Below are 16,776 nucleotides of genomic sequence, written 5' to 3' on the forward strand. Positions count from 1 at the left end.
ATTTAGAAGAAGCCTACAAAGTTTTTAAGGGTGTAGTATCATTTGAATAAAAAAGAACAGAGATAGTTCAAAATTTTAAAAAGGCCTCTGGGCCTCTTTCTTTGGGCAAAAGGCAGGCTGGGAGAGTTACTCAGCTAAAAACAGGAGCCATATCTTACAAAAAAGAAAGGACTCAATGGCAGGGCAAAGAGCCAAGAAGAGCACTATATGAGGAAACCTAGCAGCACCAGGATCAGAACTATTGCCCTAATAAAGAAAAACTCTCTGGCTCTAATGCTATAGAGCTAGAATGCTATAGAGTTCTATATACTATAGAGATCTATATGCTATAGAGTCATATCTCTAGATTGCTAGATAATGGTCTAAAATGAATCATGCTTCCCTATGTTCCACAGCTTTTTGCAGTGTGACTGTCAAGGGAGCTAGTGAAATATATTCAATTGAATTTCAGAATTCTGTAGTTGAGTGTATGCTATGTTCTTTCCACTCTAAATGCATATCACTTCCCTCCCCTCACTTTATGAAACTAGTGTTTACTGCTATTATTCTGCTCCTAATTCTCTAATAGATGTTGGAGGCTAGGACAGGGGGAGATGAGGAAGGCACATATCTTTTCAGTGCATAGCTCTCTGAACAGGTGCAATATCCGAGGAACTGAACCTTTGGATCATACCTGAGGAACTTTATTTAGGTGATGAGATATACAAAGATGACTTTGGTGATTAAATGAGATGTTGGGGGTCTTAGGAATGGGGAAATATAGATTTCTTGTGCTTGTGAGAAGGACATGAACCACTGTGGCCAGAGGATAGACTAAGGTAGATTGCTATACAACGGTCTATGATGAATCAGGCCTCCCTATGTTCCACAGTCCTTTGCAGTGTGACCGTCATTCCATCCATGAAGATATGGAATCTATTCCTCCAATGGTCATGTGACTACCTTTGACCATGAAAAGAGGCCTCTGGGTCCCCAAATTTCTTTGGGCAGGAGGCAGCCTAAAGGAGGTAGAAGAATGATGAAAGTAACATTATTTGAGGTCCAGAGGTTAGATCTTAAGAAGTGCCATGGCTTCCACAATCATCCTCTTAGAATACTTCTCTGAGACTACTAGGCATGTGAAGAAGAAGCCTGGTTTGAAAGACAGTACGGAGAAAGACAGCTAGATATCCCAGTTATCTCAGCTGAGCCAGCTGCCAGCTAACCTGAGCTGAATGCAGCTGCCTGAGTAAAGCTAGGCAAGACCAACATAATATCCATGCAATTAAGCAAAAGAATGATAAAAAAATAAGAAATCACATTGTTGTAAACCACTAGGTTTTGGTATGGTTTGTAACTGGAACTGTAGCTTAATCAGCTTAAGTAAGAAGTAAGATATGGCTCTTCTTGTTCACATATTATCTGTTTATATTGTACTATTATTCCTTTATTCCAAAAGTGAAAGTGAATAGTGATGGCAAAGTATCATAATCATAAAATGTCTTGGATTGAGTAGTATTAACATTTAGTGAGTAACCATAAACTATAGCATTATCTTCAAACTAGAATTAAGTGATGCTCATCTAATAAAAGCTTTTTTTACTTTTTGTTAAATTTGACATTGTTTCAAATATAATCTCAGTACAGCCATTAACTGTATCAACCTCAAATGAGTTCTGAAATGAATAGAGAAGCCATATAAAGAAGGAAAAAAAAGATTATACTGATTATTATTATCTGGGCAATAAACTTTAGTTGTAAAGATATAATGGAACAATAAAAATAGATTACAAGGAGTTCCTGCTGTGGCCCAGAGGGTTAAAGATCTGGTGTTGTCTCTGTGGCAGTGTGGGTTCAATCCCTGGCCTGGCCCAGTGCAGTGAGTTAAGGATTTGACATTGCTGCAGCTGAGGCATAGGTTGCAGCTGTGGCTGAGAATCAATTCCTGCCCTGAGAACTTCTGTATGCTCTGAATATGGCCGAAAAAGGAAAAAAAAAAATTGATTGCAAAACCCATCTTCATCAAAAAGTCAAGAAATGCTCAACTTTTTTCCTGCTAACAATTTGTTTTAGTAAGATTCTGGAACTGTGTAGGATTTGTTCATACCCTCACTTGTTTAATCATTTAGTAAACATTTGTTGAATGCTTATTAATGTGCCAGGTATTGAGTTAGATACTGGAGATATAATAATGAATGGGAGAGATTTGGTTTCTGACCTCATAAAGTCAGCTGGGGATAAAAGGTAAGTAGGTAATGTAAATGCAAATATACTATTACAGTAGAGTGTGACAGGTGAGAGGACAGGACACTACAGTTACCCCCTGTCCCTCTGTATTTCTGGGGGATTGGTTCCAGACACCCTTTAACCCCTTTGCAGTGGATACCAAAATCTGCTGATGCTTAAGTCTCTTACATAAAATTGTGTAGTAACTGCATAGTATGGATATAACTTATGTACCTGCTTCCCTATGCTTTAAAATACCTGATACAAAATAAATGACATGTAAACAGTTGTAAATACAATGTAGATGACATGTAAATAGTTGCTGAAGCGTGGCAAATTTAAGTATTGTTTCTTGTAACTTGCTGAAATTTTTTTCTCAAAAATTTTTGACCTGTGGTTGCTTGAATCTGTGGATGTGGAAACCCATGTATATGGAAGATAACTGTATAGAAAGAGGATTTTGTTGATTCTTCTTAAAAGTTTCTTTAACTCAGGAGCTTCTAGGCTGCGACTGTAACAACACTGCTGTTTCTTTTGTAAATTGTCCATTTTTGCCAGGAGTGCTACATTTTCACCCCTCACATTCCATGTTTAAGTGCCCTTGGATTAAATCCTATGGGAATCCTTATATTGTATTGTATCTTGATACTACTGACCCACAAAACATGCTGCATAATAAAAAATAGTATTCCTTGATTTTCCTTTAAGATTTCCAGCTGGTGCTTAAGCGGATTTCTTTTCTTTTTTTTTCAGAAGAAAGAGTATCTCCAGAGAGCATGTAATATAAGTAGCTTCAAATGTCTTAAATTTGCTTCTCCTCATGCCCCTTTATATCTACAACTGGGACTACCAGCCTCATTTTTGGTTTGTTTTTGATTATGCTACCTCACAGGCATCTTGAAGAACAAGACATGCCCTGTTCATCTTTGTAGACCAGTAAGCACATGATAAATGTGTGAAGAATGACTTAAAGAATTGGTGCAGAAAAGTTACAGGTTTGAGACCATGACTATTTTCCTATTGCATTTTTTAATCTGGGCATGTTCAAAACTTTGTCTTAACATTATCCATAAACTTTATTGTATATGTGTCAAGGACAACATAGTACAAAAACAAAACTAAAATGACAACCTATTTTGTAAAATGAAACTTGCAAAAGCCAACAACACACTATGCATCATTTCCATACGGTAGTTACTAAAGTGCCAAACGGTTATTTAAAAATTAACAAGGAAAAGGAGGTGGCACTGCTCATGCAAAAACCTACTTCCTTTCAGACAACAGATGTTGAAAAATGATTTTCTGACAAAAGCAGCAGTCCTCGAGAAGGAACTGATAATCCTAGAAATAAGCTTTCTTCATTTAACTGCTGCAAAGTTTGAAAGCAAAGAACCTCTCTTGCTTCCTGGAGGGGGAGTTAAACTTGAGATTTGTGTTGGCTGGAGTCTTCCTATAATCAAGTCAGAGGCCTTTTACCCCCTTTCAGACTGTAAAACCTTCTTCTCCTTAATTAAGGAATCGCAGAGTACTAAGAGGAAAAAGTTGTAACCCTTCCCTCCCGCTTACCTCCTCTCCACCTATGGTTACTTCGCACCTTCTCTTCCCCACTTTGCCTTGCAGGCAACCCTACTGCGTTCCCAGGGCTCCTGCTCCTCCTCTTCTCCCCTCCCCCAGCTCTCCCGGGCCCTTTCTTTCTTTCTTCCCTCCCCTCTCCCAGACGTGCTTCCCAGAGCGCTTCCCTTCCCCCCCGCCTCTTGGTCCTGCACCCTCCCCTCCCCGCCTCTTACCTTGTGACACTTCCCAGGTCTTTCCGGGGAAGGCTGCAGCGGCGGCAACACTAACCACCACCTCCTGCCGGAGCCGCAACCCCCGACTCAGCCTCCCACCCGCCCTGCCGCTGCCACCGCTGCCGCAGTCATGGCTGCTGATGGGGTGGACGAACGCTCGCCTCTGCTGTCCGCATCCCATTCAGGAAATGTCACTCCCACGGCCCCACCATACTTACAAGAAAGCAGCCCCAGAGGTAAGACCAGCATAGACATTTCTACTTTGTAAGGAAAAGCCTAGAATGTTAAAGACCAGGGAGCTCTGAGGCGGAGGCCAGCTTCTTACTTGGGCTGGCAGGGAAGGATGCTGACTGTGCCTTCTGAAGCAGAGCCTGTCTGCCGGAGAGAGCTTCACCGCAGGGCTTTCTGGTGGTGTACTGTATGTGTGTGTGTGTGTGTATGTGCGCGCGCGTGTGTGTGTTTCACCCTTTCTTACCCACCGGTATGGGATGTGCGTGTGTGTGTGTGTGCACCCTGTCTTATCCACTGCTGTGGGGTTGTGTGTGTATGTGTGTATGTCACCACTTCTGACCCAGAGATACAGGATGTGACATGAATTTCCCCAGACTGGGCTTTGCTGTTTTGGAGCAGCCCCTAAGTGCAGCTGGGTGGTGTACAAATCTTTCACAATCATTCACAAATACTTTCAGGTTGCTGAGAAACCTGGACTATTGCTCACCTTGGCATCTGTCCTTGAAAGGGCTTAGCCAGAAAATATGCATCTCCTACCATTCACCCACCGTTGCGCTGTTCAATCAGGGAATTGCCTTGCCAAAAGGAATAGAGTTAGTCAATATTCCTAATATGTCTGAAATCTCTGCTCTTCATTATTACTCCTACTTGTAAGAAATATGTGTTAATTTTAGTGATAAATGAGGAGAAATAGAAGGGAAGATGGGATGTTTTTGATGTGAGATTGAAATGAACTTTTAAAAGTAACCCAAGATAATATTGCATATATTTCTATTATCTCTCTTCTCAAGATAGAATCAAAAAAGATTTGATGGCAATGGGGTCTGGAGAAAGAAGGGAGGGATCTATTCACTGAACTATTGTTTATTCAAAGATATTTGTTCTAAGACTTTTAGTTGATTCCTATAGTAGAAATAAGGCGGAGTCAGGAGTTAGAGAAAATGGAAGGCAAGACTTTGAAAAACCTCTTAGAGTAGTGAAAAGATTGGTTCAATATGGCACTTGCAAATTAGGTTAAGTGCCTCCCTCTTTTTTGGCTGGATGGGAGTGAGAGGTCTAAAAACCCAGGGAGGCAAACCTTTTTTTCAAAAATGCTTTTGAAAATGTGGGTGGATCATGTTTCTTGTAACACAACTTTTTCTAAGCTCAAATCTGGAATTGGAGCAGCTGTAGAGCAGGTTGAACTTGTCTGGTATTTAAAAATTTCCATTTGACACATTATAACTTGAAAGCAAAAATCCAGATCTCAATCCACACCTAACAAGAAACAAGACAGAGGAAAAAGCTGTTTAGCTGTGAATAATTCACTGTGATTGATGAGTTCAGAAATAAGGTACAAATGGTACCTTATTTCTGTACCCGTAGAAAACCTACAAGTCATGCTTGTTGGTCAGCATTAAACTTGTGTCAAAAGTCACCAGTAGGGAGAATTTCCTTTAATGGACAAATTTAGTGTTAATATGTTTACTGTTATCTAAATTGTATGAGCCTACAATAGGTTTATAGATTTATTAATGAATATTTCAACTTCATCAAGTCACTCGTTTAAGACAAAATATTTGACAATTTATTGAGAGACAGTTTAGATTTAAGAAACTGTCCTATAACATATTTTCATGCCCCTGTCTTACATGTATTTTTTTTTATTTAGTGGCTAAATTATCCCACAAAATGGTCATAGTCATGGACCTGCTCGTATTTGTAGACTTATCATGTGCCATATAGTTGTTTAATCTAAGACTCCTCAAACCATACAGAAGGTACAATTTCCAGCTCAGCCGAGAAAAAGAATTTTCTTTTTTTTTCTTTTTTAAGAAATCTATTAACAACCAAGGAAATTCAAAGTGTTAAAAAAAACAAAATTTAATTGAGTAAATTTTAAAGACCTTATTTGCTTTATACAAGGATTTGTGAATCAGGTAGCAGTCCATCTAGCAGTTAGAAAGGAGTTCCAAGGAGCTATGCAAAATTAAAGACATACATGCAGAAGGGAGTGGGACAAGGAAGTTATACAAGCAGAAAGTGGATTGGTTGTGGCAAGGTCACTTTTCTTTAGGGGATGGCAGAGGTCTTTCAGGCAGATTACCTCACTAGTGCTGATCAGTGATTCCCAATTGATTAGGTTAAGATTCTGTTTCTGAGAGAAGCATAAGTGATTCCATTTTGGGCCTATTTTTCTTATTTTTAACAAGTTATTTAGCAAAAAGCTCTTTCTGCTATTTCTTAACTGGTGAATTAGACAAATTAGATAATCAGAAATACTAATTTCATACGGCATTATACCTGGGAAGCAAGAAGCATAAATGAGAAGTAAAAGGCATTTTATTTGCACTTTGACAAAATATCTTTTCTCAATAAATAACAAATAAGAATCTTTATAAATACTTCAAGTAATATGCAAGATCTGTTTCTAGAAGACCGGTGCTGTTCACTCATAGTAATTCATTGGGCAGCACAATGTGCCAGAAACTGCTCTAAACAAGACTAACCAAACCCATGCCCTCATGGAGCCCATGTTGTGGTGTGGACAAAAGTATTAAGTAAAGACATGGTTAAATTAGTTCAGATTGTAACAAACATTCTGTGACTAGACTAGATGTTTTCAGTAGTTGACAATAATTAGAGTTGAAGCTTGGGATTCAACAGACCCAAAATAGAATATACTTTTTGAAAATGAACTTTGGTTTATGCTGACATCTATAATTACCCAGACTTTAAACAATTTTTTAAAGTAGTTAATAGCCATAACTAGCAAATATTTTCTTCATTTCAGCCCTTTGGTATTTGTGTAACCCTCTAAGAATAGGAATGATAGACCTCACCCCAAGATGAAATATTCCATTTCAAATTGAAAGTTGGTAGTACTTATTTATATACAAGCTATTGATCATGTAGTGGGGAGCAGTTAGTATTTTGCATCTGTTTTCTTTGTGGTCTGTGTAACATCCTCCTGGATTTCTAAGTGGAGTGCTTCTAGTGGTCTTTACTGTACTTTCCTGCATATGGTAGGAAATCACCTCTCCTGTGATACTCCATTTAGTATACTTGTCAGCTTTTGTTAACTTGTAGAAATTAAAATCCAAGACAATTTTAGGCTCATTTGGAAGCAGACTGTGAAAAAATTGTACACAACTTGTGTAATTTGCCGATATTTATTTGTTTTCTTTATACATCTGCTAATTTTATAGGTAGGATATAGCAATTGAATATGATATTTACATTTATGAGACTTCTGCTATGAAAAATGACTTGTATTTAGGTCATCTAATTATCTATTATTGAATACAGGAATGTGATTATCTGCTTCATTTTAATTCTATAGGGAAAAAGTTACTTTGTTACACAGAGATAGTTTCATTTACTTAGTTTATTTCTGTTATTCATTCAGCAAATAAATATTTGAGTACCAGCCAAGTTCTGTGGTAAGAAGGGAAAAATAGACATGGCTCATTTTCCAGTATAGTGGGGAATATAAAGACATAAATTACATAATCATTCAAACAAATGTAAAAACTAGTGAGGATGAGGACTGTGCTAGAAATAAATTCAGTGCCAAAAAGATTTAACCTGGTTAGGGAAGTCAGAAAAGGCTTTCCTGAGACTTCTTTGAGGTCTGAAAGCTGAGCAGTGCTTAACTTGGCAAGGGGGGAATTAGAAGAACATTCTTACCAAAATAAATAAATAAATAAACAAATAAAAGGTATGTGCAAAAGCAGGATATAGTATGCTAAATGCAAGGAATGAAAGAAGGCCAATGTACTGAAGGAAGGAAGAGCAATAGGGACTGTGCTGCAAAATGGGATTGGAGAGGTTGGTGTGGTTGGTATTCTCCAGAGACTCTCCTTCCTTTCCTCAGAACTATGTTTTTTGATATTCAAGTCCTTGGAGAGTTATTCTCCTTGAATCTGGGCTGACATTGTGGTTCAGTTTGGGCCTGTAGAATAAGGTAATGGAGAGATATATGACTTCGAAGGCTAGGTCACAAGAGGTCTTGCAGCTTTTGCCTTGGGTCTCTTATAAAGCACACTCTGAGAAAAGTAACTCATCATGTAAAAATTTGAATGCCGTGAGACTGCCATGCTTCAAGGAACCCTTTTAACTGCAGAGGCTGTAGGGAGAGAGGGATGCCCAATCAACCGTCAGACATGTGAGTGAAGAAACCACCTTGGTGGTATACACAATAGAATATTCCTCAGCCATTAAAAGGAAATAAATAATGGCATTTGCATCAACATGGATGGACCTAGAAATTATCATGCTAAATGAAGTCAGTCAGACAATGAGACACCAGCATCAAATGCTATCACTTACATGTGGAATCTAAACAAAGGACACAATGAACTTTTTGCAGAACAGTACTGACTCACACACTTTGAAAAACTTATGGTTTCCAAATGAGACAGGTTGGGGGTAAGAGGATGCACTGAGGGTTTGGGATGGAAATGCTGTAAAAATCTGGTTGTGATGATTGTTGTACACCTATAAATGTAATAAAATTCATTAAGTAATTAAAAAAAAAAAGAAACCACCTTGGATGTCCATTTGAGCCTTTACATGACTCCAACTCAAGCCAAATTCTTATTCCACCTTCATGCCAGATTCTAGATGATAACCATACCGAGTCTGAACAATCTACTGACTCATGATAGCTAATATTAAATTGTTGTTTTAAGCCCTAAATTTTTTTGTGATTTGTTTTGCAGCAGCAGATGAATAGAATAATAAATATTAATGAATGCATGCAGGAATTATTGGTCATGTTGAAGAATTTTTCCATAAGCAAAGGGATGATCTGATTTGGTCTTTTACTCTTTTTTTTAAAAATCGCTCTATTTATGGATTAGAGAACAAATTAGAGAAGGACTAGAGTAGATGAGGATAGATGACTTTAAGAGGCTACTTTAATGATTTGGACAAATCTGATAAACTGTGAAGATAGCTTGGACTCAGGCAGTGGTAGAGGTGATGGAATAAAAAGATGTTAGGCATTAAATTGAAGAAGGATTGATGGTAGATTGGATGTAGAAATGAGAGGCAGGTGGCATGAATATCTCCTAGAATTTTGGCTTCTATTACTTGGTGTGATTACCTACACTGACACGGAGAACACCACAGGAGGACCAGCTTTTGGGGAACACAGATCATGAGCTTAGTTGTAGACATGATACATTTAAGATGCTTTCAGATATCAAGAAGAGATGTCAGGTAGGCAACTGGAACTACAGGTGTAGGACTAAGTAAAATGAGGCCTGGGATGAAAATATGAAATTAAGTTATTTATATTTGGCAATAGTCAAATAAATGGATCTTAATTTAGAGCTTTCTGAAGCCCCACCAGTGTGCCATGGGCTATGCTGAGATAGAGTGTACATGTGTTAGGATATTGATTAACCTCAGTCGTTAGACTGGCAGAAGGCTTTAGGCCAGTGGCTTTCATCTCTGAGTAGTTATATCAGTATTGTCATTTTCTCTGTGTACTACAATGTGAAGAAATTTGGGAAGCTTTATATGAGACCACTTAAGGAGAAAGAATAAAAAGAAGAAGAGGAAAGAGCCTAGGATAAAGCTTTAAGAAACTGCCACATTCAGTAACCAGTCAGGAGAAGATGAATCTGCAGAACTGCTGATAAATGTCTTCCAGTGAGATAGGAGGAAAACCAGGAGACTGTAATATCATAGAATCAAGGCAATAAAACACTTCAAGAAAGGAGCAGTCAAACGTGTCAAAAGCTGCAAGAAAGAGCAAATGGTCTAAAAAGGTGTCGTTTGAACTTAGTGCCATTGAAATTATTTGTGACCTTAGAATTGTTCATATATGTTTATATTTAAATCTTTTTTTTTAAATTAAAGAATTGTTCATTTCCACCTAATGTAATACTCCAATGTGAATTAATTTTAACGGTTAAATTACCGCCAGGCCACTTAACTTCAATGAAGACACTAATATTCCTTTATTCTGAAACACGCTTAGATTTCTTTAGGAACATAATTGCATTTTAGAAGGCATTCCCATTTCCTTTTCACCTTTAAAGAGTGTTTTGCTTTAAAGAGCGTGTAAATTCAAAATTGCTTGAAGAAATTTTTTTTGACTACAAAATAAATTGACTTCTGGTTTGAGAGATAATTTAATATGTATCCTTGTACTTCTTACTTAGAAATTGAACAGTATATAAGGTATTTTTTTTTTCAGTAATTCTCTTATGACCTCTACCTGATGAAAACTAAAGTTAAAAGTGGTACCTACCTTACTTTAAAGCAGGTCAAAGTCTTATTTCACTTAGAACTATGTTTCTACACTAGACTAGAGTTTTACTAAGTGTCTTGGTTCAAGCTTTTATAAGAGAACACCATACACTGGGTGGCTTAAACAGCACACATTTATTTCTCACAGTTCAAAAGCCTGGGAAGTCTACAGTGGAAGTGCCTACAAATTATCTCTGTAGGTGCCTCAGGTTTCTAGTGAGTGCTCCCTTCTGGGTTGCAGACCTCCAGCATTTCCTTGTATCCTCATGTGGTGGAAAGAAAGCAAGAGACCTCTCTTGGGTTCTTTTCATAAAAACACTACTCACATATATGAGAGCTCTACTCAGATGACCTGATTATTTCCCAGGGGTCCCATCTCCTAATACCATCACATTGTGGTTAAGAGTTCAACATATGAATGTCGAGGGAACACAAACATTCAATACATTGCCCTGAGTTAGAGTCCTTAAATCTACTCGGGCAGTCTTTTACATTTCTGAACCTCCTTGCATCCTTGAAGAGTTTAAGGTTGGCTCTGGATTGGCAGGACGAAATGATGTAGACTCAGAGACATATACCGTATGCACAACCCTCTGTAAGATGTAATTAATTTCTCATTTTATTTGCCAAAGATTTTGAAACCCACTGGAAGTCAGGTTGTCATAACAAACAGAAATAGAAGAACAGCCACCCAAAGTTCTCCCAAAGTCCCAATAGGAGTGTGTAGTTGGGTGATACTGAAAAAGTAGGGAAGGTTGATTTTGTGCTATGCTAAAGCTAATACTCCATTTAAGGGAATTTCTTCAAAATGGGTTTTTTTTGTGTTTTTTTTTTTGTTTGTTTTTTGGTCTTTTTGGCATTTCTTGGGCCGCTCCCGTGGCATATGGAGGTTCCCAGGCTAGGGGTCTAATTGGAGCTGTAGCCACCAGCCTATGCCAGAGCCACAGCAACGCGGGATCCGAGCCGTGTCTGCAACCTACACCACAGCTCATGGCAACGCCGGATCGTTAACCCACTGAGCAAGGGCAGGGACCGAACCCGCAACCTCATGGTTCCTAGTCGGATTCGTTAATCACTGCGCCACGACGAGAACTCCAAAATGGGTTATTTTTTGTTTGTGTTTTACTGAAGTATAGTTGATTTACAATGTTTTAGTTTCAGATTACAGCAAAGTGATTCAGTTATACATATACTTTTTCAGATTATTGTCCATTATACCTTATTAAAAGATAGTGAAGAGTTCCCCTTGTGGCGCAGCGGAAATGAATCTGACTAGGGTTTGATCTCTGGCCTCGCTCAGTGGGATAAGGATCCAGCATTGCCTTGAGCTGTGGTGTAGGTCGCAGATGCGGCTTGGATCTGGCATTGCTGTAGCAATAGCGTAGGCTGGCAGCAATAGCTGTGATTAGATCCCTAGCCTGGGAACCTCCGTATGCCTCAGGTGCGGCCCTGAAAAGACAAAAAAGACAAAAAAAAAAAAAAGATAATTGAATATAGTTCCCTGTGCTATACAGTAGGCCCTTGTTGTATATAATGTATTGTTGTACATAATGGTTCTTGAATCCAAAATCTGCTCTACTGAAGACCATGTAGAGAAAATAGAGCCCACACATTGGCAAACTATATCTCCTTCCAGTTTTCTGGTATTGTGGCAAGCCCATTTCCTATTATAATCCTTTTCCATTATTCAGAAGGCATCAAACTCCATGATTCTTTTATTCTCTTTTGTAATGTCTAATTTCCTCCCGGATCTACTCTGCATCTTTAAAACATTAATCGAGAAGTGTTTCTTTCAGTCAGTTATCATCAAATATTTGAGCACCTATTATACTGTTCCAGATGCTGGGGAGCTTACACTTCAGTGAAAGATACATTTGGTGAGCATTATAATTTCAGAGAGTGAAGAGAATAAAGCAGGACATGAGGCTAGAGTAAATGGAGGCATGGGAAGTATTTCAGATGGTGTGTTCAGGAAAGATATCTCAGAGGTGACAGTTGCACAGAGACCTGAAAAATTAGTCCAAATCAGCTGTTGTAAGATTTAGGGGAGAATTTCATCAGGCAGCTGAAACAACAGATACGAAACATGCTGGTTTTTTTTAAAAAAAAGGACAGTGGGGGGATTCCTGTCGTAGTGCGTTGGAAACGAATCTGACTAGCATCCATGAGGACACAGGTTTGATCCCTGAATTCGCTCAGTGGGTAAAGGATCTGGCGTTGCTGTGAGCTGTGGTGTAGGTCGCAAACACAACTTGGATCTGGTTTTGCTGTGCATGTGGTGTAGGCGGGTGGCTATAGCTCCGATTTGACCCCTAGTCTGGGAACCTCCATATGCCACAGGTGTGGCCCTAAAAAGAAAAAATAAATAAATAAAAACAATAAATAAGGATGACAGTGGATTAGAGTGTGGTGATGTAGGGGAAGTGTGGTAGAAGAGGTTAGAGAAAAACCAGGAGAAAGGTTAGGGAAAACCAGAGGTTAGGGAAAACCAGGAGAGCTTTGTCTGCTGGGGGGTGGGGAGGATGCACAACATTAGAGTTATCAGTTGTTTTATTTGGGGCAAAATGATGAGTATAGCCTGGGAGACAGCCTCTCAGCTCTGAGGAACTGCTCTGGAGAAGTAATGGGGGAGGTCAGTGTGTATACGGCATTAGTGAAGGGGGTATATGTACAGTCAAGCACACGTTTTGGCAGAAAGTTTTTCCCAGTGATGAGGAGCAGATGTCTCCATTAAGGATTTTAGTGATTTTCTAGATATGAGACGATGTAAGAAATTGGGCTCATACAATCTCCTGAAAAATATCTAACTCTCTGAAGGCCTGTTCTGCCAGTTTTTCCCAGAGGACAGAGTGCCTCATTCCTGACCTCTGCCCTAAACTCTGACAAGCAACATTTTTTCATCCACAGTGCCCCATCATGGTCATAAATTCAATCATGGTTTCAGAGCCATTTCATAACCATTTATTTTGTCCCATGGTGCTATGAATGCTCATTCCTAGGTTAGGCAAGGATTTCTCTGATAGTCATTCATTGTGCTTACTGGACTAGGCCCTATTAGCAGTAGCCGAAAGTCTGTGGACCACTTGTTTTACTAGTTTTTTCCTAGTTCAGGAAAAGATTCCTTCTGTTGCTTCCCAAATCCGGAGTTACATTATTACAATCATCGATGTCATATAGAACTATATATCTGCTCAGTGGCTTCAAGTCAACTAGTCATCATCTTATCAAAGGCTTAGTCACATTTGGCAGTGCAAGAAACAACAATTTTGTAAAATAGGCAAAATACAAGTGTTACTGAGGTCGCAAGTAAGAATTTAAGCCAAGAACTTCCATTAGATGTGAACCAGTATATCCCCAGGTCACTTAGTCTCTTCTGTACCAATTCTTATCTTTAACAAAAGTGATATACAGGCATTGTTCATAAGGCACCTAGCCTAATTTCCTAGTGGTTTAATTGTTCCCAACATAAGGGGAGCCTTAAACTTTTTTTTTTTTTTTTGCCTTTTCTAGGGCCACTTCTGCGGCATAAGGACGTTCCCAGGCTAGGGGTCTAATCGGAGCTGTAGCCGCCAGCCTACACCAGAGACACAGCAACGCAGGATCCAAGCTGTGTCTGCAACCTACACCACAGGTCATGGCAATGCCAGATTCTTAACCCACTGAGCAAGGCCAGGGATCAAACCCGCAACCTCATGGTTCCTAGTTGGATTCATTAACCACTGAGCCACGACGGGAACTCCAAAACTTTAATGATCATAGCCATATAAATCCATCCCAAAACTAAGGTAGGCTGTATTCTTTGGCTGAAATTTTGCTTGTGCTCTGATTGAGCTTGAGTAACTTTAAAAGAAAATTTTTATTTATGGCGATAGAGCAAGTATGATTTGTCAACTAAGGGAATCCCATCTAGTAATATCAATAATGGCCCAAATAGAACTGTAACTTCTTTCTTCCAGCATCTTTTTTTTTTCTTCTTTTTTTGTCTTTTTGCTTTTTCTAGGGCTGCTCCCACGGCATATGGAGGTTCCCAGGCTAGGGGTCTAATCAGAGCTGTAGCTACCAGCCTACGCCAGAGCCACAGCAACATGGGATCCAAGCCGAGTCTGCGACCTACACCACAGCTCATGGCAACGCCAGATCCTTTAACCCACTGAACAAGGCCAGGGACCGAACCTGCAGCCTCATGGTTCCTAGTCGGATTTGTTAACCACTGCGCCACGACAGGAACCCCTCTTCCAGCATCATTTTTTAAGGGCCACCCAACTAGAGCCCTGGAGTAGAAAAATCCACAAAAGTAACCCAGGAGTGCTGGATATAGATAATTTACCATAAATCCAACATTTAGATCAATTTTAAACTCTACATAAGACTGTGAAGTACATTTAGTTCATAAGCAAAGTAATTGGCATAAAGCCCTGGTCTGGCGTCTTTTGTCCCTTGTCTACTTCAGATGTCATTGCCTTCTCATTATGGTCTGATAGTTTCTCCTCTGAGCATTGTATTAAGGTGATTTTTGAAGTCAGCAGTCCTCTCTATAGGCAAGTCCAGTGCAGGGGTCCTTTCTAAGTGGTAAATATTAATCCAAGAATCAATTCCCTTCAGTTTTGCTGCACATGAGCTGGTTAAGAGTATCTGATAAGGGAGTTCCCGTCGTACCTCAGTGGTTAACGAATCCGACTAGGAACCATGAGGTTGCGGGTTCGATTCCTGGCCTTGCTCAGTGGGTTAAGGATCCAGTGTTGCCATGAGCTGTGGTGTAGGTCGCAGATGCGGCTCGGATCTGGTGTTGCTGTGGCTCTGGCGTAGGCCAGCGGCTACAGCTCTGATTAGACCCCTAGCCTGGGAACCTCCATATGCCGCGGGAGTAGCCCTAGAAATGGCAAAAAGACAAAAAAAAAAAAAAAAAGAAAGAAAAAGAGTATCTGATAGGGTCCTTCCATCTAGGTTGGAGATAATTCTTTAATGATGTCTTTTTTAGTATGTATAATTCCCCTGGCATGATCTCTCTCTCTCTTTTTTTTTTTTTTTTTTTTTTTTTTTTTGTTTGGCCTTATTAGCGGCATAAGGAAGTTCCTGGACCAGGGATCAAATATCTGAGCCACAGCTGTGACCTGATCCTTAACCCATTACACTGGGCCAGGGATCGAACTTGTGCCTCAGCGGCGACCCTAGCCACTGCAGAGACAGTGTCAGATCCTTAACCCACTGCACTACAGTGGGAACTTTGGGGGGCATCTGATCTTTATCTAAAGGTAAAAAACTTTACCTTTAGATAAAGGTAAGCTTCGGAGATAAGCTTCAGAAACAAACTTAGAGTGTCCTTTTAAAAAGTCAGTCTAACTTTACAGTAATATAACAGCAATGATATTAGTCTTAGTAAATACAGGCCTCAATTAACAAAACTAGAATTTAATATCTACTGAAACATGATATTTTTCTTTCTGAATTTACCCTCCTTTCTACCAAATATAGCCAAATTAAGACTGCTTTGTTTGGCAATTAAGTCTGGTTTCAGTAAACTTGGCCTGATGATTTACATAAGTATAATTGATCTCATACATTTTTTTGAAAATTGGCTTTGCTTGAAAATTTTGTATAGAATCTCATTGAATTTTTAAAAGGCAAACCAGGAAAGCTGAGCTTGTTACAGATTTTTCCTGTGATTTTTATAGATTTGGATGAATTCCTCCCTTTTTAAGGTCCTCAAAATACCTTGAGGTTACTGTACCTATTAGGAACTGGCCTTCCTAATTTATCTGATAAGGTTTCTGGGAACCTAAGAGTTTCCAATCTCTGGAGGAACAAGGTAGAGAAAAAGAAGAAATGTGCCAATTCTGCTTACAAAGATATTATTTACCAAATTGGTATAGTCATAATTAGCTTGAGGGGAAGGGTTTCCTTATTTTTTGGAAAATACAGATTAAAGCCAGTATTATTTCAGACAAAAACTATAAAAATTATAGTCATATTCACCTGTTTGCTCAGCTCTATGTAACTAATCCTTTTTAATAATTATGAAGCCGTCAGGTTTTCCATTAGAATTCTTTGATCTCTTACTAAGTCCAGCAGGATAATCTGAAAGTTATCCGAAATCAGTACTTATCTAAAAGTCCTTGCTATGAGTCTTCTTGAAGAGGAAGCATTTTTGCAGGGAAATCAGAGTAAAACAGTAACTGTCTGTAAATGACAAAGACTTAAGAAAGATGGTTAAGGACCTGATTACAATATAGCTGACAAAGAAACTTATTTATTGCTGTAACCTACAGCGTTTTAAGATACATACTAACTAGAATTATGACTGATAATATTT

General features: G+C 39.0%; 1 protein-coding gene across 2 annotated transcripts in view; it reads left to right on the plus strand.

Moving 5' to 3' along the window:
• The first annotated feature begins 3,888 nt into the window (after positions 1–3,888).
• PIP4P2 (phosphatidylinositol-4,5-bisphosphate 4-phosphatase 2) overlaps positions 3,889–16,776 on the plus strand; it is a 65,024-nt gene continuing 52,136 nt past the window's right edge. For both annotated transcript variants that reach the window (XM_013996621.3, XM_085021097.1), the window contains exon 1: positions 3,889–4,228. In XM_013996621.3, the coding sequence (XP_013852075.1) occupies positions 4,123–4,228 (106 nt within the window). In that variant the 5' untranslated portion in view covers positions 3,889–4,122. The remainder of the gene's footprint in view (positions 4,229–16,776) is intronic.

The sequence above is a fragment of the Sus scrofa genome, chromosome 4 (genome assembly GCF_054392235.1).
Source record: "Sus scrofa isolate SSC_HxYL_T2T_F1_AM1 chromosome 4, Sscrofa_HxYL_maternal_Yorkshire_Landrace_v2.0, whole genome shotgun sequence".
NCBI lineage: Eukaryota > Metazoa > Chordata > Mammalia > Artiodactyla > Suidae > Sus > Sus scrofa.